The sequence below is a fragment of the Quercus robur genome, chromosome 4 (genome assembly GCF_932294415.1).
Source record: "Quercus robur chromosome 4, dhQueRobu3.1, whole genome shotgun sequence".
In the NCBI taxonomy this organism is placed as follows: domain Eukaryota; kingdom Viridiplantae; phylum Streptophyta; class Magnoliopsida; order Fagales; family Fagaceae; genus Quercus; species Quercus robur.
In genome coordinates this window covers 67,330,036-67,357,047 of record NC_065537.1, presented here as the reverse complement: position 1 = coordinate 67,357,047, position 27,012 = coordinate 67,330,036, and the positions used below count along the sequence as shown (strand labels likewise).

General features: G+C 36.7%; 1 protein-coding gene across 1 annotated transcript; it reads left to right on the top strand.

The window, feature by feature from the left end:
• Positions 1-24,933: 24,933 nt before the first annotated feature.
• LOC126722439 (uncharacterized) lies at positions 24,934-26,506 on the top strand. The gene is made up of 7 exons (XM_050425590.1): positions 24,934-25,074; positions 25,272-25,358; positions 25,468-25,707; positions 25,822-25,983; positions 26,088-26,141; positions 26,239-26,385; positions 26,498-26,506. Exons 1-7 carry the CDS (start codon positions 24,934-24,936, stop codon positions 26,504-26,506), a joined length of 840 nt encoding a protein of 279 aa, XP_050281547.1.
• Positions 26,507-27,012: the final 506 nt, after the last annotated feature.

Sequence of the window (27,012 nt, the reverse complement as noted above, 5' to 3'; positions counted from 1 at the left end):
TTTTCTAATTTGTCCTAAGTATAAGAGGAAAACCCTAGCCACGTTTTAGTATTGCTCATATTGCTGTTTGTGTAAATCTCTTATGAGATCTAGAGGAGGTTTCCTTAACACAAACTTAGGGTTTTCAAGGAGGAGATATTATCTACACCTTGATGATCAATTCAATTGCTGCCATTGAAGTTTAAAGAAACACAAGCAGGTGTGCTTGTATCTGGTGGTGAATCCAAGAAAGAAGGAGTCTGTGGATTCGAAAATTGCATGTGGTCGTGTCAGTAAGTTTTATTGGTGGGTAGCAATAAGAAGTCGAGCGTGGGGGCTTGTAAGTCTTAGGCGAAAAGCCACTTTTAGTCCCTACATTTTCAGCCGATTCCCATTTTAGTCCCTACATTTTATTTTTACCGCTTATAGTCCCTATTCTAAAAAACGCCCCATTTTGGTCCCCTGCCGTTACATCAGAAACGGAGAAAGTTGATGTGGCAAACGATAGGAATAAAAAAATACTAAACTATTATTAAACTATTATCCAAGTGGCGTAGCAGTTACATCCCCGCCCTTAGTAGTCACGTGGCCCTCATGTGACTGTCCCTAACCCAAATAAAACCCCAAATCACATGACCACACTTGACCACACACGACGGCAGACTTGCAGAATCCCTAATCTTTTACCTTACTCGTTGCTCAGCACATGACCATAGATTTGCACAAAAAAACCACAAATCGGTAAGCACAAAAACCCACAAATCGGCAAGCACAATCACAGATAGCTTCAAAGTGTTTGTGCTGAGCAGATTGCGAAGGTTGTATTTCTCTCTAACTCACTCTCTCTCTCTCGTTATGTCTCACTCTCTCTCTGTGTTATAAATGCCATTTTTAAGTGCTGGGTAATCGTTCTGGGTTTGAATCTCAGTTGGTGGGTTTTGAGAATTTGGAAATTTTGTAATGTTGTGTTTTGTTATTGCTCTGGAATTTCAATCTATCTCTATTTCTCTCTCGTTGTGTCTCACTCTCATTCTCTCTCCCTTTACAGCTTTTGTATTGGACATAATACTGACTGTGATAGTGGAATATTTTTGGGATTTGCATTGTTTGGTTGTTGTGTGTTGCTTTTGGTATTTGCAGCTCTGTTTGTTTTACTTTTCTTTATCAGGGACCACAATATTGATTGTATTTTTGTTGGTAATTGCATTGTTTGTCTGTATTGTGTGTCACTATTGTTTATCAGGGACCACTATATTGACCTTGATAAACCTTGTAATCTTTGTGTTGGCAATTGCATTGTTTGTCTGTATTGTGTCTTGCTTTTCAAGAAGTGGCTGGGTCCATGTGTTCCTTTTGTCTGTATTGTATACTTTTTTATTTGTTTATTAGCCTAACAAAGTATTATTAATTTCAAAAAGTGGATATCTGTTTTCATTTCATTTTCTTCCCGTGACTTGCATGCAGGATGGATGAGCTTTTTACTCTGCATGTCCACCATGGTGGGCATTTCATGTGGGACCCGCAAGTGTATGTGGGAGGGATAGTTGATATAGTGGATAATTGTGACCCAGATAAGTGGTCCAAAGTTGAGATTGAGAGTATCTGTAGGGAGTTTGGCTACACTGAAGTGGATAAACTATAGTTTAAAATGCTTGGTGTGAACCAAGAGCAGTCAAATTTCCATCAGGTGGTTGATGATGATGCTGCTATGTTCATGACTGACTTGGTGAAGGGATATGGGGAGATTCATATCTTTGTGGAGCATCCAGTGCATGAACCACTTGAGTTACCAGTGGAGGATTTTGAGCCCTTAGCTGCTAGACTACCTAGTAGTGAACTAGAAGGTGTAGATGCTAAGGCCTTAGAGATTTTTGTTAGTGACAGTGAGTATGGTGATGAAGAGTACAGACCTAATTTTTCACAATTTGGAGGCCATGATAATGCTGAATTTACTAATGTTGACCATGGTGAGCCACATGAGGTAGATGTTGAGCAGGTTTGTGCTAGGAGGGTTGGCAAAGCACTAGTTGTTGATGACCAAGTTGAGGAGAGTAGTGAGGGTAGTGAGGATGAAAGGAGTGACTTAGAAGAAGAGCCAGAAATGCAAACAATGAACATTGGTGATGATATTACTGATAGTTGGGACAATTAAGCTGAAGATGATGAGGTTGAACCAGGACAAATGGGTGGTGGTGTCATGAATTATGACTATGAGAGTAAGGAGCTGCTTAGCCTTGACAAATCATCATCAAGTAATGAGGATGGTGATGATTCAAGTGATGATGACATCCCTATTGCTGAGGTTGACAATTCTATTAGGAGGAGCAAATACCCAATCTTTAGGCCAGTAGCCAAACCTGAGCACCTTAGGTTTGAGAAGGATATGTTGTTCGTCTCAACTAAACAATTTAAAGATGCTATAACTGATTATGCAGTCCATGGTGGGTGGGGTATAAAATTTGTGAAAAATGACTTGGTGAGAGTGAGAGCCCGATGCCAGCCAGGGTGCAAGTTTGTTGCCTACCTTGCAAAGGTGCCAAGGGAGAAGAGTTTTAGATTGAAAACACTGAACATGGAACACACATGCAATAAAAGTTATAGAAATCCAAGGTGCATAGCATCATACATTGGGAAGAAGTTAGTGAAGAGGGTTAGGAGACAACCTGACATAAAGCTCAAGGACATTCAGAATGCTGTGCATGAGAAGTATGTGGTTAACATAAGTGCAGGCAAGGCAAGTAGGGCTAGAGAGAAAGCTCAAGATGCTATTGATGGGGCCCACACTGCACAGTTCAACCAACTATGAGAGTATTGTGATGAGTTGGGAATGTGCAATCCTGGGAGCATAGTATTGATGAAGGTGCATACTTATAATGATGATGATTTGGCCGTTGAGCATGGATTGGCAACTGGGCTAGCAAATTTTGAAAGAATCTACATCTGCTTGGAAGGTTGCAAGAAGGGTTTCTTGGCAGGGTGCAGGCCAATCATTGGTCTAGATGCATGCCATTTAAAGACCAAGATAGGTGGTCAGCTGATATGTGCTGTGGGCAGAGATCCTAATGATGAATACTTCCCCTTCGCATATGCAGTAGTCAAGGCTGAAACGAAGGACACTTGGACCTGGTTTCTTAACTTATTACTTGCTGACATAGGAGATGGCAAAAGTTGGGTGTTCATATCTGATCAGCAAAAGGTATGATGGTAACTTTATTGCTTGCTGAATTAATTGTAATTGATGGTAGCTTCATTGCTTGCTGAATTAAATTATTGCTTGCTGAATTAATTGTAGTTGATGGTAGCTTCATTGCTTGCTAAATTAAATTATTGCTTGTTGAATTAATTGTAGTTGATGGTAGCTTCATTGCTTGCTGAATTAAATTATTGTGCTTTGCAGGGGTTGGTGAACACCTTTGTTGACAATTGGCCACAGTACGAGCACAGGATCTGCTGCAGACATTTATACAATAATTTGAAGAAGAATCATCCTGGTGTCCTTATTAGAGACATTTTTTGGAAAGCAGCCAAGGCTACCTATCAGCAAGCATATGAGAGAGCAATGAATGAGCTAAAGGAGGTGGATGAAGATGCATTCAAATGGTTGCAGTCTCACTTAACAACTATCTGGGCTAGGTACATGTTCAAAAGTGATGGCCAAAGTGACACAGTCCTAAACAACATGTGTGAAAGCTTTAATAGTGTGATAGTTAAGTTCAGGAGCAAACCTATAATTACCATGGTATGCATAAATGTGCATTATGATCCATAGACTTACGTAATTCATGAATGATTAATTCTCCCTTTCTCTCTATGTGCTTGCAGCTTGAGTGTATTAGGCTATATCTGATGACTAGATTTCAAGCAAATAAAGAAATGATTATGAAGGTGGAATCTAAGTTGTGTCCTAAGACAAGAAAGAGACTGTACAAGGAGAAGTTGGCATGCAGCAAGTGGCTAGCATGTTGGGCTGGTTGTACCAAGTTTGAAGTGAAGAATGGGCTGGAGAGTTTCATTGTGGACTTGGAAGAGAAGAAGTGCACTGTAGGAAGTGGGACGTAATTGGCATACCATGTTGCCATGCCATTTCCTGTATCTTTTTCAACAGAGAAGATGCTGAAAAATATGTCAATGCTTGCTACAAAAGGACTACCTACATTGATTGCTATGAGCCCATTATAGAGCCCATCAATGGCCAGAATATGTGGAAAGCTAGTGGACTGCCACCTGTGCAACCCCCTATCAAGAGGAGACCTCCTGACAGGCCTAAGAAGAAGAGGGCATTGGAGCCTGATGAACCTAGAAGTCATAGAAAAAACAGAGGTCTAGGCATTTCAAAACAATGAAAGTTATGTGGGAAATTAGGACACAACAAGAGGAGTTGCAAAGGAGAAGTAGGAGGGAACTCCTCCTTGCCTGGGAGTGCATCCCAAGCCAGCAGGATCACTAGGAGGGTAAATATACTACTTTAACTTAGTTATCCCATTGTTTTGTTTTTCAGTTGGCTAACTATTAATTGTTATTGTGCTTGTGCTTGTGCTTGCAGGCAGCCAAGGATGGTCATGCAAATAGCCCAGCTGTAGGCAGTGCACAACCAAGCTCTAATGATAATGTGACCACAAGTGCACCTCCACCCCCCACTGATAACCAGTCCAATCCAAGACCAAAAAGACAAAGGAAGAGAAGTGCAGTCACCATTGAGACCTTGAATGCAACTGGGAATGCAACAAGATATATGGCAACAATGACATCTGCTAGAAGATGGCAAGCTGAAGCAGGACCTTTTTTTTTGTTGTGCTATATGTTGAAAGCACTCCTCATATGTTAATGTAACTGCTAGAACAATTGGCATTTTGGTAGACTTGTATAATGGCTGACCCAAGTCCTTTTTTTGTATGAATGTGCTTGGTAGACTTTGTCCTATATTTTGTAATTATTGTGGTACACCAAAAACTGTCATTAGTGTTAATTAGTGTCATTAGTATTTACAAGTTGGTGATTATGCAAGTTTGGTGACTGTGCTAGGTAGTTTAATATGTAATGATGTTAAATTTAATGATGTTAAATTTGTAAATGGCAGGTTTGGTAAATTACTGTGTAATGATGTCTGAAAAAATGTGCTGGGCAGATGTTAAATTTGTAATTGGCAGGTTTGGTAAATTACTGTGTAATGATGTATGAAAAAATGTGCTGGGCAGATGTTAAATTTGTAAATGGCAGGGGTTGGTAAACTACTGTATAATGATGTATGCAAAAATGTATTGGGCAAATGTTAAATTTGTAAATGGCAGGTTTGGTAAATTAATGTGTAATGATGTATGAATAAATTTGCTGGGCAGTTTTACATGGTATTATGCAGTTTAATATGTAATGTGCTGGGCAGTTTAATGTGTAATGTGTTAAAAAGGTTGATTCCTTAATGTGATGGGCAGTTTTACATGGTGTTATGCAGTTGAATATGTAATGGTGTAATGATGTATGAATAAATGTAAATTATGCAGGTTTGGTAAATTACTGTGTAATGATGTATGAAAAAATGTGCTGGGCAGATGTTAAATATGATGAATGAATAAATGTGTAATGATGTATGATGTATGAATAAATGTAAATTATGCAGGTTTGGTGATTATGCTGGGTAGATGTAAATTATGCAGGTAGATGAATAAATGTAAATTATGTTGGGTAGATGTTTACTGATTTAGGGGGATTTGGTTTAGCACTTCAATCAAATGACAAATTGTAAAGATTTTTGGTACTGAATCTTCATGTAATATTGAGATGTGCTTTGAATATTAGGCTGCTGCTGGCTTTGAATATCAGGCTTTGATTTGCCAATTTATTGCATGATGTAATGCAGTGGGAATTAAGGGGAATAAACTGAATTTTGCAGCTAGTCAGCTCCTTTTATTTGAGTGATGCTAAATATATTACAAAATTTACTTCATAAGTTTTAAAAACTGATGTTTCTACAGTCAGCTCCATTTTCTTGCTTGGCAGACACATGATGTTTCTACAGGCTCAAATTGTTTTTTAAAACAGGACATTTAAACCATTCAAACCATTCAAGATGCAATAAATTGGTACACAAGTCATAGATTAATTAAAAAGACCATATTCCATTGCTAAAGTCTCGGATTATAGAGAGAATTACACCAAAATTCAGGCATTTTCCCACTAATACATATTAACACAAATACCAACAAAAAATTCAGGCATTCAGGCCTTTTTCCACTAATACCTATCCACCTAATGACCCATTCCCCCCCACCCCCCCACCCCCACCTATTTAGCCAACCAAAACAAGCATCAAGCAAAGTAGCAACCCACTTATCACCAGAGACAGCCCTAGGCAAATGAGCAACCTCTTCTCCCTCTTCCTGTAGCCTACAATGGCAGCTTCAAGGGTCAAAATCCGTTGCCTCTACTCCGGAATCAGCACCTTGCCATGCTCGCAGATTTCATCATCATGCCACTGAAAAAATTTACACTTGCGTCCAACCTGACACCCAAGAGCCAGATAAAACCCATTATATCTTCAACCAAAATCATGAAAAACAACAACAAATAGAATTAGCAAAATACTACCTTGCCTAGAAACTAAAATAGTATTAGCACAATGTATTACAAGAAAACCAATTTAGGCGAAAAGAAAAGAAACAAGTTGAGGTTTTTATTTTTACTTTTTTTTTTTAAGAAAATAAATTTTGGGTTCCCAAGACAAGAAAACCAACTTGGGTTTTCTCTACAAATTAGCAAATAAATTGGTTGTCAAATATTATGAAACTCTGTTGGTTTAAGATCAAAATGACGGTAATGAAAACTAAGAGAAATAAAAGGGCTGTAAATGAAAGACAGAGGGGTTAGACTTAGACTAAAGGGATTGCGAGCTTGGAACGAAAATGAAGAAGGAAAAGCGAAAGTTAAAAAGGGATTGCGAGCTTGGAACCTAAAGTGCTTCCAAAGTTAGAAACCCAGCAACTAAATAGAAATTTAAAAACTTTACAAAGAGAGAAACTACCTTACCCAATAATTTGGACACCCGTAGAACCTTCTTCCAGGGTTGTCAGGTGTCCACGAAACGACCAAAACTGGTTTCTCAGAGCAAAAGCATCGGGTTAGGCCCCTTTTCCTCAAGCTTCCACCCGATGACATCGAGCTTGAATCCATGAATGCACAGTTGATTTGAAGACGTTTTTGGGCTGTGTGGTGAGCAAGGAGCAATTGATTTGAAGATGTTTTTGAGTTCATGACTAGTGAGGGACTTCAATCTGTGTGGTGACTGGTGAGCGAGGGGCTGAGGAAATTTGGGGGTTAGGGATTTTAGGTGTGGTCATGTGATTTGGGGTTTTATTTGGGTTAGGGACAGTCACGTGAGGGCCATGTGACTACTAAGGGTGGGGATGTAACTACTACGCCACTTGGATAATAGTTTAGTATTTTTTTATTCCTGCCATTTGCCACGTCAGCTTTCTCTGTTTCTAATGTAACAACAGGGACCAAAATGGGAAGCATTTTTCAGAATAGGGATTAAAAGCGGTGAAAATAAAATGTAGGGACTAAAATGGGAATCAGCTGAAAATGTAGGGACTAAAAGTGGCTTTTCTTCTAAGTCTTATTGTATGAACTTCGATTCTTTCAAGATAGTGGATTCAGGTTTACCTTGAGGATAGCTAGGTTAAATCCTCTCCAAGTTTTTACCGGTTGGTTTCCTGGGTGATCATATCTCTGTGTTATTTATCTTTCTGCTGCTATGCATGACATGATTGTTTGATTGTGATAACCTATATTTAGAATTTGGACTAAGTAACAACTTGGCTAATTACTTAGGTTAATCCAATTGTGTTTTTAAGGGGCTAAAAACTATCAAGTGGTATCAGAGCGGGTTGCTCTCTTGTTGTTGATCTTTTGATCATTGAGTTGATCCTTGACCCCTGTTGTTATGGATTCTTGGAAAATCTTTTTGTTTATTTATCAACTTGCTTACTTTGTGTATTTGTTGCTTGGTGTTTTTGTTAAATCTTTCCTTGGACGTCTTGGTCTTATCATATGTGATGATAATTATTTGTATTATACTGCCTTAACCACCTTAAAGGCATGTGATTCTTGTCTTTGGTATTTGGATAGTGGTTGTTCCAAGCATATGACAAGAAACAAAGGATTATTCAAGACCCTCTTTGAAGGAAAGATTGGGACAGTCACTTTTGGAGATGGAAGCAAATCTGTGATCAGAGGCATTGGAACTGTGGATATTCCAGGGTTACCGGTCTTTGAAGATGTTTGGTATGTTGATGGACTGAAGGCAAATTTACTCAGCATTAGTTAGATTTGCGACAATGGACTGAATGTTCTTTTCACTAAGTATGAATGTGAGATACTTGATGGAAGAGGTGACTGTATGTGTGTTGGTGTAAGGACAGCGGACAACTGTTATGGATTGACACCAAGCATAAGCAACAAGTGCTTTAGTGCAAAGATTGATCAAGTTGATCTGTGGCATCAACGGTTGGGGCATGCAAGTCATAAGCAGTTAGAAAAGATTTCCAAATGTGATGTAGTTGTTAATTTACCTAACTTTGAGAAGATAGATAAGTGCATATGTGGACCATGTTAGATAGGTAAACAGATAAAATCTAAACATCCGTCTGGAGCAAGTGTTCAAACTTCAAGACCTCTGGAGTTACTGCACATTGATCTTATGGGTCCTGCTCGAGTTCAGAGTTTAGGAGGAAAGAAATATATTCTAGTGGTAGTGGATGACTTTAGTAGATATACTTGGGTTGTGCTTTTGAAAGATAAAACTGAGGCTCCTGAGAAGATGATACATCTGTGCAAGAAATTGCAGGTTGAAAAAGATACTGTGATAGCCAGGATCAGAAGTGATCATGGAAGAGAATTTGAGAATACCAAGCTGGCTACTTTCTACAATGATCAAGGCATACATCAAGAGTTCTCTTCACCCAAGACACCTTGAAAGTTCAAAAACGTGTATAAAACACTTTTGAACGTTTAGACCCCCAAAAATAAACTTAATCAACACAAGCAATATGTTAAACAACAAGTGTGCGGAAACTTAACATATGCTATAAAGAGAAATAGATTAAACACTATCTAAGCCATAACACAAAAGAATCACAGCAGATAAAATAAAGGCAGAGATAGAGAGGAAGGAAGATGCAAACACAGAGATAACACCAGATGTGTTATCGAAGAGGAAACCGAAGACCTCGGCGAAAAACCTCTCCGCCGCCCTCCAAGCGGTAATCAATCCACTAGAAAATACAGTTGGGATACAAGGACAGCAATAGACCCTCCAAGCCTAATCTACCCAATGCACCTAAGCCCTCCAAGCTTCTTGCTCCAATGAGGTTGCGCCGAACCTTTTTCTTTTCTAGCTTTCCGGATTCCGCTACTACACCGTAGCATCAACCAATGAATATTGGCTCCTTCCTAACTGCTTCCCAGAACTCCAAACGTCTGTCTCACAGAGATGATAATGGTGAGAACCAGGTTTGGTATAATGGCCTCTCAAGGATTTGACAATGGAGAGGAAGAGAGTGAGGGATTTTGATGAGACTCTAAGGTAGAGATTGTGGGTGAAACAATCTGGTTTTTCTTTAGGGTTTCTCTCTCAAAATTCTCTCTGGAAGCTCTCTTTCAATCGTGGGTTAAAAGGGTATTTATACTGAAGAGGAGTGGAATGCGAAACGTCAGGTTTTTCCAAAACAGGGGTGGCTCGCGGCTTGACCTCGCGGCTTGACTAAGTCGCGAGTTCCAGTCGCGAGTTAACCGTATGGCCAGTTGTCCTGTTTTGTCCTGTAGTGCTCCAGCTAGCATGACTGTTCATCTTCCAGCATGCTTGGCACGTGTGCATCTTCTGGCGGGTTGAAGCCGCGAGTCCAGTCGCGAGTCCCAGCCGCGACACTCTGTTTTCTTGCACACTCTTGAGCAAACTTCACACTATCTCACTCACTACCCTTACAACAATCCCACCTAAATACAGGTTACTAAATGCTGAATTACAAGCAAATTTGGCACGGAATAAAGCCAATTAGATGGTTGAATAAATTCAACCTTACACACCTCAACAAAATGGAATAGTTGAATGGGAAAATAGGGTTGTTCAAGAGATGGCACGTGTCATGCTACACAATAAAAAGTTGCCAAAATCTTTTTGGGGAGAAGCAGTTAACACTACTTGCCATACAATCAACTGGGTGTATTTCAGACCTGATTCCAAGAAGACTCCTTATGAACTCTGGAGAGGAAAGAAGCCAGTTGTTAAATATTTTAGGATATTTGGTAGTGATTGTTACATTCTATGTGATAGAGAGAACTTAGAAAATTTGATGCAAAGAGTGACAAGGGATATTTTATAGGATACTCCTCTACTAGTAGAGCATATAGAGTGTATAATCTGAGAACCAAAACAGTCATAGAATCGTCAAATGTTGTGATTAATGATGAAGTATGTCCAGAAGTACATTCAGAAAGTACTGCTCCAGTTCAAGATAAGCCTATGGAGGTTAATGACTCACTTCCTGTTGATTATGTTGGGAAGCATAGTGATGAAGAGTTAATGGTGTTGAATGATGCAATTTCTGTGCCATCAAGTCCGGAACCATCCACTCCGGTTCATGAGACTTAACAGGCTCAACATGAGTTTAGTCCTTCATCAGAATAGAAAGGTACATCCATATCTCTAGTTAAAGGTCCTTCCTCTAGAGTAAGGCTTAATCATCCCTCCTCAAACATATTGGAAAGTCTGAATGATAACATGAGATTAAGATCAAAAGCCTTAAGTGTAATTACACACTCATGCTACCTGTCTCAATTTAAACCGAAAAAGGTAGATGAGGCACTTCAAGACACTGATTGGGTAAACTCTATGCATGAAGAACTTCATCAATTTGTTCGGAATAATGTGTGGGAATTAGTTCCTAAACCAAAGGGTGTAAATGTAATTGGAACTAAATGGATCTTTAAGAACAAGTCGGATGAACATGGCACTGTTATCAGAAATAAATCAAGACTTGTTGCTCAAGGTTACGCACAAGTGGAAGGGATTGACTTCGATGAGACCTTTGCACCAGTAGCAAGATTGGAATCCATTAGGATACTGTTGGCTATAGCTAGTCATCTGAACTTCAAGCTATATCAAATGGATGTCAAAAGTGCTTTCTTGAATGGTAATCTGTCTAATTTGTTGGCTATAGCTAGTCTAATCTGTCTCTTACTGTTTTTTCTGATTCTGATTGGAATGGTAATGCTGATGAAAGAAAAAGCACCACTGGTGGGTTTTTTTATGTTGGAGCCAATCTTGTTGCTTGGATGAGTAAAAAGCAAAATTCTGTGTCCTTGTTTACTACAGAGGCAGAATATATTGCTGTTGGAAGTTGTTGCTCACAACTTCTTTAGATGAAAAAGGTTTTAACTGATTATGGGATATCCCAAGATACCATGGTTGTTTACTGTGATAACTCTAGTACTATTGACATATCTAAGAACCCTGTTCAACATTCTAAGACTAAGCACATAGAGATTAGGTATCACTTCATTAGGGATCTTGTTGAAAAAAAGATTGTGTGTCTTGAGTATATTCTTACTGAACGTCAGAATGCCGACATCTTCACCAAACCTCTTGATAGAAGTAAGTTTGAGACACTTCGTCAAGTAATTGGTGTGATTCTGTGTCCCTGATCTGTCTTGGCCTTCTTGGTCCTTGTGCTTCATTACTTTACCCTTTGTGACCATTGTTTTTTTTTTTTTTTTTTTTTTTTTTTTTTTTTTTTTTGTTTCTAGGATTTGCATTGCATAGCATTCATGCATTTCATTCTATGTGTTTCTTTTAATAAAAAAAAAAAAAAAAAGAAAAAAAAAGGGAGAAGAAAAAGGAAGCAAATTGTGTTTTGCACTATTTTCTTGGTTTTTGAGAACAAGGTTGGTCAATTTATGTTCACATAACATGTCTTTTGTACCTTGTTTAGCCTTGATGAGCTTACTTATTGCACTTTACTAGTTGAAACTTTGTAGTGCATGTTATGTGGGAAAGATGTTTATGGTTTTGATCACTTTGTCTTGATCTGGAAGTCACATGTCTTTGACTGTCGGACTTGAACTTTTAGAGAAAGGCATAAATAACCATCTCACCACTGTTCACTAGCCAATCATGAACACCTTATTGCATATCGTAAGATTTTGTGCTCAAGAAAGTGTAGCACATGCATAAAAAGAACATAAGGTGTAGCCTCAGTTTAATTGCTTAATGCTTAAAATTGGTGTGTACTATTAGGCTTGATGCCAAATCACATAATTAAAATTGGTGTGTACATTATCCTGACTTTTTAATAAGTTTCTGAATAAATAAAAATTGATATGTATATTATGAGGAAAAATTCAAGAAACTTACATAATTGCAAGCTTATGTTCTAGGAGATGTGGGAGTTATATGATGTAACTCTTTAGGTGATAGTCTCTTTTAAATTCTATGTGATAAATTTTGTAGACTTTGTGATTGATTGCTATTCACATATCACCTCACATGTATCTCAAGCTTTTGTTAGCGGCACACACTACACAAGTTACTCTTTGCTAAATATTGTACATGTTATTGTGTGTGTCTTTGGTCTAACCAACCAAGTTTGCAAATACTTTGAGTTTTGTGCAAAACTAATTTAATGCTTGAAAATTTATGGAGAGTGTGAGAAATTTTAAATTTGGGAAAATTGGGCTTCAATTCTTGTTTTTGAAAATCATATCATCACATACTCATGTATTTTGTTCCTCAATTTCAGTGCTTTGGGATGTTTCTAAAACTTTTTCAAAAACTGTGTTTTTTTTTTTTTTCTCAAAAATTTATGAGTCTCTGTCTGTTTCGATTAATCGAGTTTGTTTTTCGATCAGTCAAAATTGGTTTTAAAAATTTAGGTGAGCCTTTGTTTGTTTCGATCGATTGAACCTAATACTTCGATCAATCGAAAATCGTATGGGAAGTATTTTTAGAAACTGATTTTCAGTTGAGACAAACACTTTTTCAAAAAGTTCTTTCCTTTTTCTCTCTCCATACGACTCGGTCAAGGCTCAATCTCAAATTTTTGTAGTTTTCATTCATTCTTTTTGCAAGGTTTTCCTCTCCCACGGCCGGTAAGACCTTTTTACCCTTCCCTTTGCATTTATTTTCATGTTTTCATGCATAAACTCATGCATTTTGTTGGGATTTTCGGACCTTTTCAAATTTGGGATTTTTGTTGAATCAAGCTTCTTTTTCTAAAATTGATCATTGGGTTTTGTTCCTATATTGTTATAATCATGTTATATGATGGTTAATTTGATCAATTTGGGGTTTTGTGATAAATTGAAAATTCTAGGGCTTGTATTGAACCCGATTTGGGGTTTTTGTTCAAATTGGTTCAATTGATGAAATTGGCTTGTTGTAGTGATGTAATTGATCATTATTTTATGTCATCTATCTTATGTAATGATCAATTCATCAATCTATTACAAATTGATCAAGTGGTTTTTCAAAATTTTGGGGTTTTTGTTAGAAACTCTATGCTCAAGCCAAATTTGTGAACTTGAACTTAATTTGAACTTAATTGCACTGCATTAGGCCATGCATCACTACATTTAACTTGTTCATGCATCATATAGATTTTTGTTCTATATTGTTTTTATGCTAACTTGCAGTCTGCCTTTGGTTTTTTGTTTTTTTTTTGCTTTGTGTCTTGGTCCTTATCCTAGCACCATGCCTAGGAAGACTAGAGCCCATAGGACCCCCTCCACTTCCTCTGAGTCTCCCTCTAGGAGTGAGGTGTTTAGGAATGACAAAAGCAGAGAGGCCTTTGAAAAACTGAACTGTAAGCGTAAGATTTAGGCTGAACGTTCTGTGGTTTAGATGAGATTGATCCTGCCATTAGGGCTGAGTTTGAGTCTAGAGGTTGGTTGTCCCTATTAGAGATAGATCATCCACCCCCAACCTCCCTGATTAGAGAGTTCTTCTCGAATCTCTCTTGCCATGTTTATGATTCCAAAACTCTTGTTAGGAGTTGGATACGAGGTGTTGAGTTCACCATTACTCCTTGGGTAGTGGCTGAAGCTCTTGGGGTTCCGGTTGTTAGGGAGCCTGACTATCCCTATGATGAGTCTCCACCCTTAGATGATGTCATGTCATACATCACTGTGTATTCTATCCAGTGGGGTTCTGATCCTCGGATCACATCTGCTGAGCTTACTGAGATTGCTTATCTTTTCTTTAGTATAGTGTGTCATTCTTTGTGGCCTATTTCTCATCTCCACACCATTCCTCTAGAGCGATGTGTGTTTTTGTACGTTTTTGTTTCTATCAGTTTCTCACATTTGTTTCTTCGTTCTTTGAACGAGGTTCATAGGTGTATTGCCGTAGGGCATGCGCTTATCCATCCTATTTTCATTCATAGGATTTTGTTATTTCTTGGTCTAGATGGTTTCCCTTCTGGTGAGCCCGTTCATGTTGTTGCTCCCATAGGTGCCACCTTTCTTAGGTAGAGGGCTGCTCACTTGAGAGTTGATTCTACGCGTCCTAGAGGTGCGCCTTCTGGTGCTGTTCCCCCTCCTCCCTTTTCTACAGGTGCTGATGCTATTGCTGCTGATGTTGATGTTCCTCCACTGAGTACTTCGGATGATTCAGACATTCGATGTACGTTGGATCATGTCTTGACCGTTCAGGCGGCTCATGGATAGATTTTGGTGGACGTGTTCGATGAGATCTGTGCTTTGCGAGCAGAGTTGGCTCAGTTTAGATGATCTTCACCGCCACCTCCCTTTTGATGATGGTTTTTGATTGCCCTTTGGCATTCCGTCACAAAAGGGGGAGTACATATTTGATTTGAGCTCTTGTAGAGTTTTGTCTTCAGGGGGAGAGTAGTTTTTTTTGGTTGGAGCTTGTGGAGTTTAGACTGTATCTAGGTGCTTCACATTGTATTTTATCCTTTTTAGCTCTTGCCATACTTTTGTTGGGATATGCTTGTTAGGGGGAGTTACTTTTATTGCTATATATGTTTCTTGTTTTCAACTGCTTATTGATTTATATTTATGAGTTTTTCATTGATATATGTCTTTATTATGTGTTGTTTGAAATCAAGAATTTATTTTGTTTTCTTGTATTTTCCACACATGCGGTTATGCATTTTGTTTAGTGTTTCAGGAAATATACAGGTTGATTCAATTGAGCTACTGTCTACACTTGCAACTGATGGATAGTAGTTAGGATTGAGTTTGTTTTATGAGCATTTGTTTTTGTAAAGGGCTTTTCTTTGTAAACTTTGAGATTCTAGTTATGTTTTGTCACGGATTGCCAAATGGGGAGTTTGTTAGGTTCTAAAGACTTAGGTTTTTATGTATTTAGAACTCTAATGTGTATTGTTGGCAAACCATGATCAAAACAATATGTTTAGTTATGTTTAGACTTGCTCAAAGTTGTCTCATTCATGTAAAGTTGGAATAAGTTGATGCAGAAGGCTTTTATGCTTCTCGGCCTGGTTCGATCGATTGAAGCTTAGGCTCGATCAATCAAAAATCGGGTCAGAGGCATTTTTCTGTAGAATTTTAACTCAGCCCTAGTTTGTTTAAAACGTTTAGGGTTTTCTAATTTGTCCTTAGTATAAAAGGCAAACCCTAGTCACTTTTTAGTGTTGCTCATATTGCTATTTGTGTAAATCTCTTGTGAGATCTAGAGGGGCTTTCCTTTACACAAACTTAGGGTTTTCAAGGAGGAGATATTATCTACACCTTGATGATCAATTCAGTTGTTGACATTGAAGTTTAAAGAAACATAAGCAAGTGTGCTTGTATCTGGTGGTGAATCCAAGAAAGAAGAAGTCCGTGGATTCGAAACTTGCATGTGGTCGTTTCAGTAAGTTCTACTGGTGGGTAGCAATAAGAAGTTGAGCGTGGGGGCTTGTAAGTCTTATTGTATAAACTTCGATTCTTTCAAGATAGTGGATTCAGGTTTACCTTGAGGATAGCTAGGTTAAATCCTCCCCAGGTTTTTACTGGTTTGGTTTCCTGGGTGATCATATCTCTGTGTTATTTATCTTTTCGCTGCTATGCATGATATGATTGTTTGATTGTGACAACCTAGATTTGGAATTTGGACTAAGTAACAACTTGGCTAATTACCTAGGTTAATCCGATTGTTTTTTTAAGGGGTCTAAAAATTATCAGTATTTGCACAACAAATTTTATGCAATTAAAGATGATCAGACTAGACAACACACACAATCTCATGTACAAAGTTTAGCATGGATTTGCTTGTAGTGCGTGCAATCAATAAGTATACAAAACACAAAATAGATGATATGTAGATAGTATTCAAGCAAATTTTCTACATTATCAATTACATTGGTTTGAAAGTGACTATCACCTATAGAGTTACATCCTATAACTCCCATATCTCTTAGAAAACACGTTTGCAATCATTTAAAAACTTTTTGATTCTTTTTGGTTTTTTTTTTTTTTTTTTTTGAGCATAATTAAAGATATCATGCATGGGCATATAAGAGAAAGAAAAGAAATAACCTTGTTACGTATTGTGGGTGTGTGTGTGTGTGTATTTCAAATACTTTGTTTTATCTTACTGTGCAAGTGCTACATCTTATCGAGTATGACTTTTATAATTTGCACACAGGTGTTCACGATTAACGAGTTACAGTAGTGAGATGGTTATTTATGCCATTCTCCTAGGATTTTCTATCCTTACAATCAAAATATATGACATCAAAATCAACATCATTGTTTAAAGACTATAAACAACACACTTAATTAAGCACTAAATAACACAAAACTAGTAAAGTGCACAAAGTAGCTCATAAAAGCTAAGCAAGGTACACAAACATGAAATGTAAGATTTCATTGGCCAACCTTAATTACATACTTAGTGGCATGCAATAAAAAAAAAATATATATATATATATATATATATATTTTGTTTGTTTTAAAATATGACCAAGAATAAAAAAGCACACATTATGCTAAATGAATAAAAAATGCAAAAGAAATGCATGACAACATGTAATGCATAAATAGTACTCAACTAAGCTATAGAGGGTACACAAACAAGAAATATCAATTTCTTAATTAACCCATGAGTACATGTACAAGCTAGTATATACTCATACAAAATCAGAAATAGCTCATGCACTCAATTATGCAACACATACTTTCTATATTTCTCCACAATATCAAGCATGTTCTATGTCAAGAAAGAGATTATAATTCATGTAATCCTCAAGAAAAAATAAAACTAGACACAAAATAAAATAATTTTTTCTTTTTTAAAATTTTCAATGTTTTTGGAATTTTTTAATAATCAAAACAACCTAAGAAAATAAAACAACCAAAAAAAATGAAAGAAAACATGTCCATAAATAATTAAAACAATTAAATTAAGGACAAGTAAACAACACTCACCTTAGCAAATCTTTTCTCACCCATACAGCACAAGTCATTGGCTTTGTGGGTGAAAATCCATGAAAATTAGAGTTTATTTGAGGGATTACACACTTCTTCTGCGAGAGACTAAAATCCTGCAATTTCCTTTCACAAGGCAACAAACTTAAATTTTTCAAAAGCATTGAAACAATTTATAAGGACTTGTAGTAGGAGATATTTCATCACATATCGTAGATTGACTTAGAATGCTTAAATTTCAATTTATGATAGTTAGGACGAATGGGACCACAAACACCACAAAAGTGACAAACATAAATAAATTTAGGAACATCAGTAATCCTAGAAACAGATTTAGTCTCGAGTTGAGGTTCAAAATATAATGAGGAGCCAGACCCACAAAAGCAAGAAAGATCCAGCCTACGAAAATGAGAAAAGGAAGAGGGCTTGGGCCTTAAAATGAAAGAGGAGAGCCTGAGCTATAAGGAGAAGAAAAGTATGTCTTGGGCCCCAAAAAATGAGGGATGAGGAAGTCTTGGCACAAGGATATAAGGAAGTCATGAGACCTAGGAAGGCCCGAAGGGACGAGTAGGATCTGGGCCCAGATTGCATAGGATTCGACAGTCTCAAAGAGCAGATCCTTGGGAAAATCTAGAAGGTCCCAACTAGGACATGCACAGCTTAGGATATGGCATGCTCATGTAAAAAGGGACACGAAGGGCGAGAGAGGTCCTGTCAAAATCAGCTTCATATGACCCAAAAGAGAGTGATAGAGATAGATGGTGATTTTGGGGTCAACACCTGTTGAAGGAACCTAAAACCTTGTGCAAGGCATAAAAGGTGAATCAAGAAGGAAGATGGTCAGAAACCTTTCAGGCTACACCATTAGCAAGAAGGAATTTGCCCCATTTCAGTGAAAGAAACAAGTTATGAGGAGTCAACATCAAAACCATAGAGCTTTGAGCTGTCCTTTTAAAGACCTTGGGGAAAGAATGATAAGTCTTGACTTTAGAGAAGAATTTGGACTTACTCAGAAAGGATCTCTTGTAAGAGGAAAGTCAGCAAGTGGGCTTTTAGCTATCTGCTCCCCTAGAAAGTGAAGTAAGAGAAGGAAGGAGAAAGGACCAGCCATCAATGTTTCAGACAGAACATTGTTTTTGGTACCTAGGGCACAAAATGAATGGATTGTTGATATGAAAGAATCTTCAAATAGCACTATAAAAGGGGGTAAGGCCCAAGCTAAGAGGGGGCATTCAACAACAAACATTCAAAACACAAAGAAAGCACCAAAAAGAGAGCCAAAAGCTTTTATATAAGATAGAGTGAAAAGTGAGGCATTGTAAGGGATCCTAGGGCAAACATTTGAGGATACACTTGGAATCAAAGGGATTCAAATTTCACAAGTCTTGGAAGCCCAAGGAGAGTTATCCAAGTCTATGATTTTTGAACTTTATTAAGCCTTGTGATACATTCTAGCAAAGTAGGACTCAATGTACTCAAATACTCAATATATATATATTTTTTAGAGTTTTAACCTATGGCGTTCTCTTCTAAAAATGCTCTTTATCATCGGATCAAGACAACCATTGGTTTTTGGTGTAGGTGGAGATTGAACCCTAGATCTCTTATTGAACCATTAGAGAGTTTACCAGTTGGGCTAACTGGAACCTACAAATAATAGTCTCACTCTATTTAAGAGGATCTCTGCCATTATACCAATTTTGTACCTTATTTGCTGTTCCTTGATTATTCATTCAACCAATAATATATATGTATATATGTATATGTATATTCGCATTGTGGGATTCATGTCTTATGCACATATTGGCTTATAAAACGACCTAACAAGGTCACAGTGAGTCAAGCCCAGTCCAACCAACAATCGAACATCCATCTTTGGAGGCCCAAGATCCTTTGCCATCATTAGGCCTAGGTACCATCCTAAGCAAGAACCTACAACTCCAAAACAGATATCTTTTGCAATTTACTAGTAGGTTTAGGCACAGGTTTAGAAACTTCAACATCTACATTAGAACTTTTACCTTTGTCTAACCTTGCAAAATAAGCATTTTCTTTATAATTCCTCTTGAAAGGGGGGATATAAACTTTTTCATCTTTAGGCTTAAGAGGAACAGAAACATAAACAAATTTGTTATCAACAAGAAGTTTGGTATTAGACAAAATTTTCCAGTTTAGCTTCAGACTCAGCTAACTTTTGTTCCAAACTTTTCATCTTCTCATCTTGAGAGGAAATTAGTTTCTTATAAATTCATTCTTTTTATAGGATTCATCCAATCTCAAAATCAATTCATCTTTTTCAAGTTTAGCCAGTTTTAACTCTTCCTTGAATTTCTTAGCAATTTTCATAAATTTAGATAATTCCTTATGGAGAGTTTCATAGCATCAATAAAATCAAACGAAGCATTAGTGTCTTCTTTGTTCAAATTTTCACAGCTAAAAGCAGTAAGACACTTAATCCAATCAGGACGTTAATCCAATCAGAGTGAATTCGCTCTGATATCATTTGTTGGTTTATTTAGATCCCTACACACTCAGATTGTTTAACCAAATTAATTAACCAAGTTGATACTTAAGTTTATTATTCAGATCTAGGAAAAAACAAACAATCATATAATAATACCAGAAAAGTAAAGAAGACAAACGATATGATGACTTAAGAAAACCAATGAAACCGTGTAGTTTCAAGGTAAAAAACCTGGGAGGATTTAACCGAAACAATTGTAAAGTTATAATTTACAACTATGTGTTTTGTTGGCTTTAATTCTATGCCAAATTTGATTGTAATTATGTTCAATCTTATGTACCCTGTATTTTATGTGGGATTTAATTGTAAGGGTTATGTGTGAGAGAGAGAGTGTGTGAAGAATTAGGCAAATTGAAGACTGAAGAGTTTTCATGGGTATCTCATGACTAAGCATCCCACGAAATGATGCATCTGTCCTGCACATGACTAGAATGCGAAGAGTCAGGATAGATGGAGATAGTTGTGTTTTGCGAGTAACTCGCGGGTAAGGCCTTCCTGCGAGACACTCGCGAAACATTCTGTTTTGCCAGATTGTCTTATCTGATACACACTTTCTGTACCCACACTATATATATCCCTATTACCCACATATGTTGGTGTGGCTATTCAGAGAGAAAAACCCTAAGAGAGTTTTCTACAACACACCCACCTATTAGAGAGAGCTACCCATTCTTAGAGAGAAATCTTTGTAGTCTCTTCTCATTCCCTCTTCCATTGTTATACCTATTGAGAGGAGATTTCTACCCAAACACTGCCCACACGTATTCAAAGTGTTGAGAGTGCTTTTGGTGCTGTTGGGAAGCATTGGAAGAGATCCTACAAGTTCATCAACAGGGATGGAGTCCACATCCTTGCTTTCAATGATGGTAGTCACCTTGGGTCTAAAATTTTTAGTCATAGACCTAAGAATCTTCCTAACAATTTTAGGTTGATCATAGATTTCACCCAAGTTATATGCAGAATTAACAATATCATTAAGTTTAGCATAGAATTCATTAAAAGATTCATCATCAGACATCCTAATGCTTTCAAATTTAGAAGTTAACTACTGCAATTTGTTGATTTTGACAGCCTTTGTACCTTCATACACAGTCTGGAGGATATTCCAAGCAGTATGAGCAACCTCAACATTTAAGATTCTCTTAAATTCCTCCATAGAAACAGCGTTAAAGATAGCATTCATAGCTTTGCTATTGAACGCGGCTGCTTCTTTTTGAGAAGTTTGCCACTCACTAACAGAAGTAGTGGGCTTCTCCCATCCGTATTCGACGGAGTTCCAGATTCTCTCATCAATTGATTTTAAGAATGCTTTCATCCTTACTTTCCAATAAGCATAGTTATTCCCATCAAAGTGAGGAGGAGTAACAAGAGAATGTCCGTGTCCTATGACAATAGGGATCAAGGATCAGCTTAGTGATCAAGGATCAGCTTAGTGATCAAAAGATCAACAACAAGAGAGCAACCTGCTGTGGTACCACTTAATAGTTTTTAGACCCCTTAAAAACACAATTGGATTAACCTAGGTAATTAACCAAGTTGTTACTTAGTCCAAATTAACAAATGTAGGTTATCACAATCAAAACAATCATATCATGCAAAGCAGCGGAAAGATAAATAAGACAATGATATAATCACCCAGGAAACCAAATAGGTAAAAACCTGGGGAGGATTTAACCTAGCTATCCTTAAGGTAAACCTGAATCCACTATGAAAGAATCGAAATTGTTTAACAAGACTTAGACCACTAACATCCTATTGCTACCCACCAATAGAAACTTACTGACATGACCACGTGCAAGCTCCAAAACCACAGACTCCTTTCTTGGATTCTCCAACAAGTACAAGCACATCCGCTTGTGTTTCTTTAAGTTCTTATGGCAGCAACTGAATGATCATCAAGCTCTTGAAGAAATCTCCTTCTTGATAATCCTAAACTTGTGTAATGGAAAACTCCTCACAGATCTCACAAGAGATTTACATAAATAGCAATATGAGCAACATTAAAACGTGGCTAGGGTTTGCCATATATACCTGGGGAAAATTAAAAAACTCTAAACATTTTAAAACAAATTAGGGCTGAGTTGGAATTCTACTGAAAACGCGTCTGACCTGATTTTCGATTGATTGAGCCAAAGTTTCGATCGATCGAACCAGGCCGAGAAGCATAATTAATTTCTGCATTAGCTTTTTCCAACTTTACATAAATGAACCAACTTTGAGCAAGTCTAAACACGACTAAACATCTTGTTTTGATCATGGTTGGCCACCAATATACATTAGAGTTCTAAATATATAAAATCCTAAGTCTTTAGAACCTAACAAATTTTGTGCCTCCTAGTTATCTATTTCTGTTTGTCTTTGTGTTATCCTTGTTCTTCCTTTATTACTTTTTCTATTATCCTCAACAATCTTAGACAATATTTAATATGATGGAAGGAACAAGTGATGTTTCAGCACTGAAGATGTTGAATCATGAGTTGGTGAAATTGGATCACTTTGATGGAACCAATTTCTCTTGATGGAAAGACAAGATGAAATTCTTACTTACTGCACTAAAACTTTTTTATGTCTTGGACTCAAATTTGATGCCTTTCCCTACTACAACTGATGAAGACATTGATGAGATAAAGGCACAAAGAAAGAAATAGGTGGAAGACAAACTGATTTGCATAGGGCACATTCTTAATACTCTTTCGGATTGTCTTTATGATCTCTACACATCAATGAATTCACCGAAGGAGATTAGGAATACTTTGGAGGAAAAGTACAAAACTGAGAAAGTAGGTATGAACAAGTTTATTATTCAAAAGTACTTTGATTATAAAATGCTTGATAATATTTCAGTTTTGGATTATGTGCATGAGTTACAGATATTGGTCAATAAACTCCATGATTTGTCAATCAATATTTCTGAATCATTCCAAGTAGGAGCAATCATTGTAAAACTCCCACCAAGTTGGAATAATTTTAGGAAGAAGCTTTTGCATATGTTAGAAGATCTCACTTTAGAACAATTCGAACATCATCTCCAAATTGAAGAGGAAAGTTGGGTTAGAGATAGGACTAACACTGATTCTAAAGCGAATGTGAACAATGTGAGCAATGTTCAAAGTGGGAGTTCGAGTAAGACTGATAAGCACTTGAAGGTGAACAAGAGTGGGAGTTGTTTCAAGAAGGACAACTCCAAGAATCCCAGCAAGGACAAGAAGAATCGGACTTGTTTCCATTGTGGAAAGAAAGGTCATTACATTTGCAAATGTAAGCTCTTAAAGAATAAGAAAAAGAATGAAGAAGGCAAAGCCAATGAAACAAATGCCATTTAGGACATTGTTGCTATGATAAGTGGCATACATATTGATATGATCACTGAAGTTCATATGACTGTGATTACAAATCCTTTTGATTGGTGGTTCAATTCGGGTGCAACGGTGTATGTGTGCAACAACAAGGAGCAATTCAAGACTTATGATGAGTCTTCAATAGAACAACAAGTGCTGATGGGCAACCATAATAAAGCAAAGGTTCTTGGAAAGGGCATCATTGAAGTGAAAATGAGTTCCGACAAGATGCTGATCTTAACCAATGTTTTTTATGTCCCTGATATCAAGAAGAGTCTTGTATTTGCCAGTTTGTTATGTAAGAGTGGTGTAAAAGCTGTACTTGAATTGAACAAGTTAATCTTGTCCAAGAATGGGATATTTTTAGGAAAGGGATATGCTACTGATGGCATGTACAAACTAAGTATTATTAATAAAGAAGTTTCTAGATGTGCTTATATTGTTGATTCTTCGTATTTGTAACATGCTAGATTAGGACATTTAAATTTCAAATACTTGAAATTTTTGTCAAAGCATGGTATGATTTCATATAAGCATGATGATGAAAAGAAATGTGAGATTTGTATTTAAGCAAAGATGACAAAGAAACATTTTTCTAAGTCAAATTGAAATTCTATTATGCTTAAACTTCTACATTCTGATGTATGTGAATTGAATGGTGTATTAACTAGATGAGGTAAAATAGAATTATTTTACAAAATTTAAACCTCATCTATTCTCACTTCCCACTACTGCCAGCCTGTTTGTTTTGCTGTTAATTTTTTCTAGAAAATAAGACATTTTTCAAAAAGTATTTTCTATAAAACTATCTAATTTTCCTATGTTTGGTTGTAACCTTAAATGTTTTTGAAAACGATCTCCGAATTTCCCTTATTTAACTTGCCATGAAATTAAAGTTGTTTTCCACCAAAATAAAATAGTGGAAAATAATCTCTAAAAATGAGGCATACTTTTTATGTTGACAAAAAATCCTTCTTTTGACTTATTTTTCTTATGCTAGTAACCATTGAAAAACATGGAAAACTATTTTCACACAAGGTTTTCCATCAAAACAAACAAACATTCTTATCTCTCCTCCTTCAAATCGAAAAAAATAAAAAAGAGATTCTCTCACAGTTTCTACCTCAAAATTAGCCCATAAGTTTTATACCTCCGAAATTGTTGAGAAAAAATCCTAAAATTAAATTATTACAAAATTTCTTATTTATCTCAAATTCTCTAATTTTAACTTAAAACAAGAAACTTCCAAAATTTTAAGCTTGTGGAACTGTTCAAAGAGGGTGAATTATTTCCCTTAAATTTTGACCAATCCTATAAAAAGACAAAGAAACAAAAGAATCGTTGTTGTCAATAGGAAATTAAATAGGATGTTTGTACTTAAAACAGGGTGATCCTTATTATAAAAGTTTGTATGTGTATATATATTGATAAATAGGATGTGAAACAGTTCAAAGAAGATGAACAAATGCACGTTTAAGTATTGCAAAGGGGACAACCAAAGATAGCTATTACATCTCATGTTTAAGTATTGCAAAGGGGACGATCAAGGCTAGCTATTACATCTCTGTACACCGCAATTTTGATTCTAATATTAGCTAGTCACTCATGGCTCTGCCTTGCAGAAACGGGAGGAGGTGGTCGAGGGCAGTAAAGATGACCTTTTACTTGTTCTTTCTCATACCAATGTCATCAGCTGGAAATAGAAACACTAACACCATATTTGGTAAAAAACAAAAACTGGAGGTTCAGCAGCAATTAAAGCGCCTTAACAAGCCCGCTCTTAAATCCATCAAGGTTATTAATCACTTCATTTAACATGTTTGTGTTCTATATAGTATTTTTTGCTTTAGTCTTAGAAGAGTCATTCACGTTTGTGGGTTATGGTGTCTACATGACTCCCATGTACAATAGCAATGTAATTTTATTACAACACTAAGAAGAATTCAGACTAATATCAATGTGTGTGTGATGAGAAAATGTATCTGATATAGAGCCCGGATGGAGATATAATCGACTGCGTAGATATCAACAAGCAGCCAGCTTTTGATCATCCTTTGTTAAAAAATCACACAATTCAGGTAACTAGTTTAATTAACTAAATTTCATTTGGTATCACGAATAATTTGATACTTATTGTACGTATGATATGGACCGGGTTTGCATTGGTATCTATGCCAAATGCAATAGATGAGACCAAGTTCTTACCCAGAAGGGTTTCCATTTGATGAAATCAATGACGTCTCTTCAAACTCCGAGCCTGAATTTACTCAGCCATGGCACTTGAATGGAAGGTGCCCAGAAGGAACTATTCCCATAAGAAGAACTAAAGAAGAAGATTTATTAAGGGCAGGCTCTGTAGAAAATTTTGGAAGGAAAAAATACCATACCAATGCTCATACTAGTAATAACGATCCACAAATCCATGAGGTACAACTTAATTTTTAACCAATATTATTAATAGGTTTGAGCTCAATGGTATCTACTATAATGAAGGACACAAGTCAACATTCATAACCTTTATTTTTCTTGTTGAGTTTCTAGCATGCAACGTTAAGTGAGACTGGAGATAAGTATTATGGATTGACGGCAGACATGAACCTGTGGAACCCCTATACCATGGAAGATGCGTTTAGCAACTCTCAATTCTGGTTGGCAAAAGGTGAATATGGTCAAGATCTTGATACCATTGAAGCCGGCGCGATGGTATATATAATTTCATCATCATCTTTTCTTTTAGGCACATGCTAAATAATTAATTACTAATAATTTTTCATTTTCTTACAAAATTATTTTGTGTGGAAAACCAGGTTTGCGAAGGTCTATATCACGATAAAAACACTAGACTCTTCATATATTGGACTGTACGTGTTTTAATATTTGACTTCCCTGCCAGCACTAGCCATGTTTACATATACCATTTCTTTTTTGAAAGCGTCTTTTTTTTAATCATGGCTACAGGATGATGCATATCACAACACAGGTTGCTATAATCTATTTTGCCCTGGCTTTGTTCAAGTTAACAAAGAGATTGCGATGGGTGCAACTGTCACCCCTTATTCCAAGTATGGTGGTAACCAATATGCACTCAAGTTCTACGTTTGGAAGGTATAGTACAACATTTCAATTTAATTACTTTATGAAATGTACTTTTTTTTTCCTTAAGAAAAATTTACAGTAACAAATGTTATTGATATGTTTGAAATTCTTCTAATTTTAGTTAAAATAGTGTATGTTTTAAAATTTTTTTTTCCCGATTTATGTATTTTTATATACAACTTTTTAAATTTAAAGTTTTTTTTTTTTTTTTTTGTGCGAAATTTCTTTTTACCTAATTTATATTTTAATACGGTGAATTTAAGCTGTTGTTCTACACAAAAAGATTCATTTGTTTTCTCTTTCATTAGTCTTTATACCTTTATTTATCATTCAAAATATTACAAACTGATTTGCATGACATGTGCAATGAGGTAGGACATTTATGGAAAGGGAGACTGGTGGATGAATATTAACAACAGAAACTTTGGATATTGGCCATCTTCCATATTCTCGATCCTGTCTGATAGTGCTTCACATGTTAGATGGGGAGGAGAGATCCTAAATTATAATTCAGGAGGGCAGCACACCACAACACAAATGGGTAGTGGCCATTTCGCAGAAGAAGGGGCCGGCAAGGCTAGTTTCTTCAAAAATCTCAATGTCATTGATGGTAAACAAATTGAAAGGGCTCCCCGG

What these genes read in the sequence shown, in the direction of transcription:
- LOC126722439 (XM_050425590.1), top strand. Translation starts at nt 24,934, where the DNA reads ATGACCTTTTACTTGTTCTTTCTCATACCAATGTCATCAGCTGGAAAT. An exon ending in ACGATCCACAAATCCATGAG is followed by an intron (nt 25,708 to 25,821) that starts GTACAACTTAAT and finishes TTGAGTTTCTAG; the next exon opens with CATGCAACGTTAAGTGAGAC. An exon ending in CCATTGAAGCCGGCGCGATG is followed by an intron (nt 25,984 to 26,087) that starts GTATATATAATT and finishes GTGGAAAACCAG; the next exon opens with GTTTGCGAAGGTCTATATCA.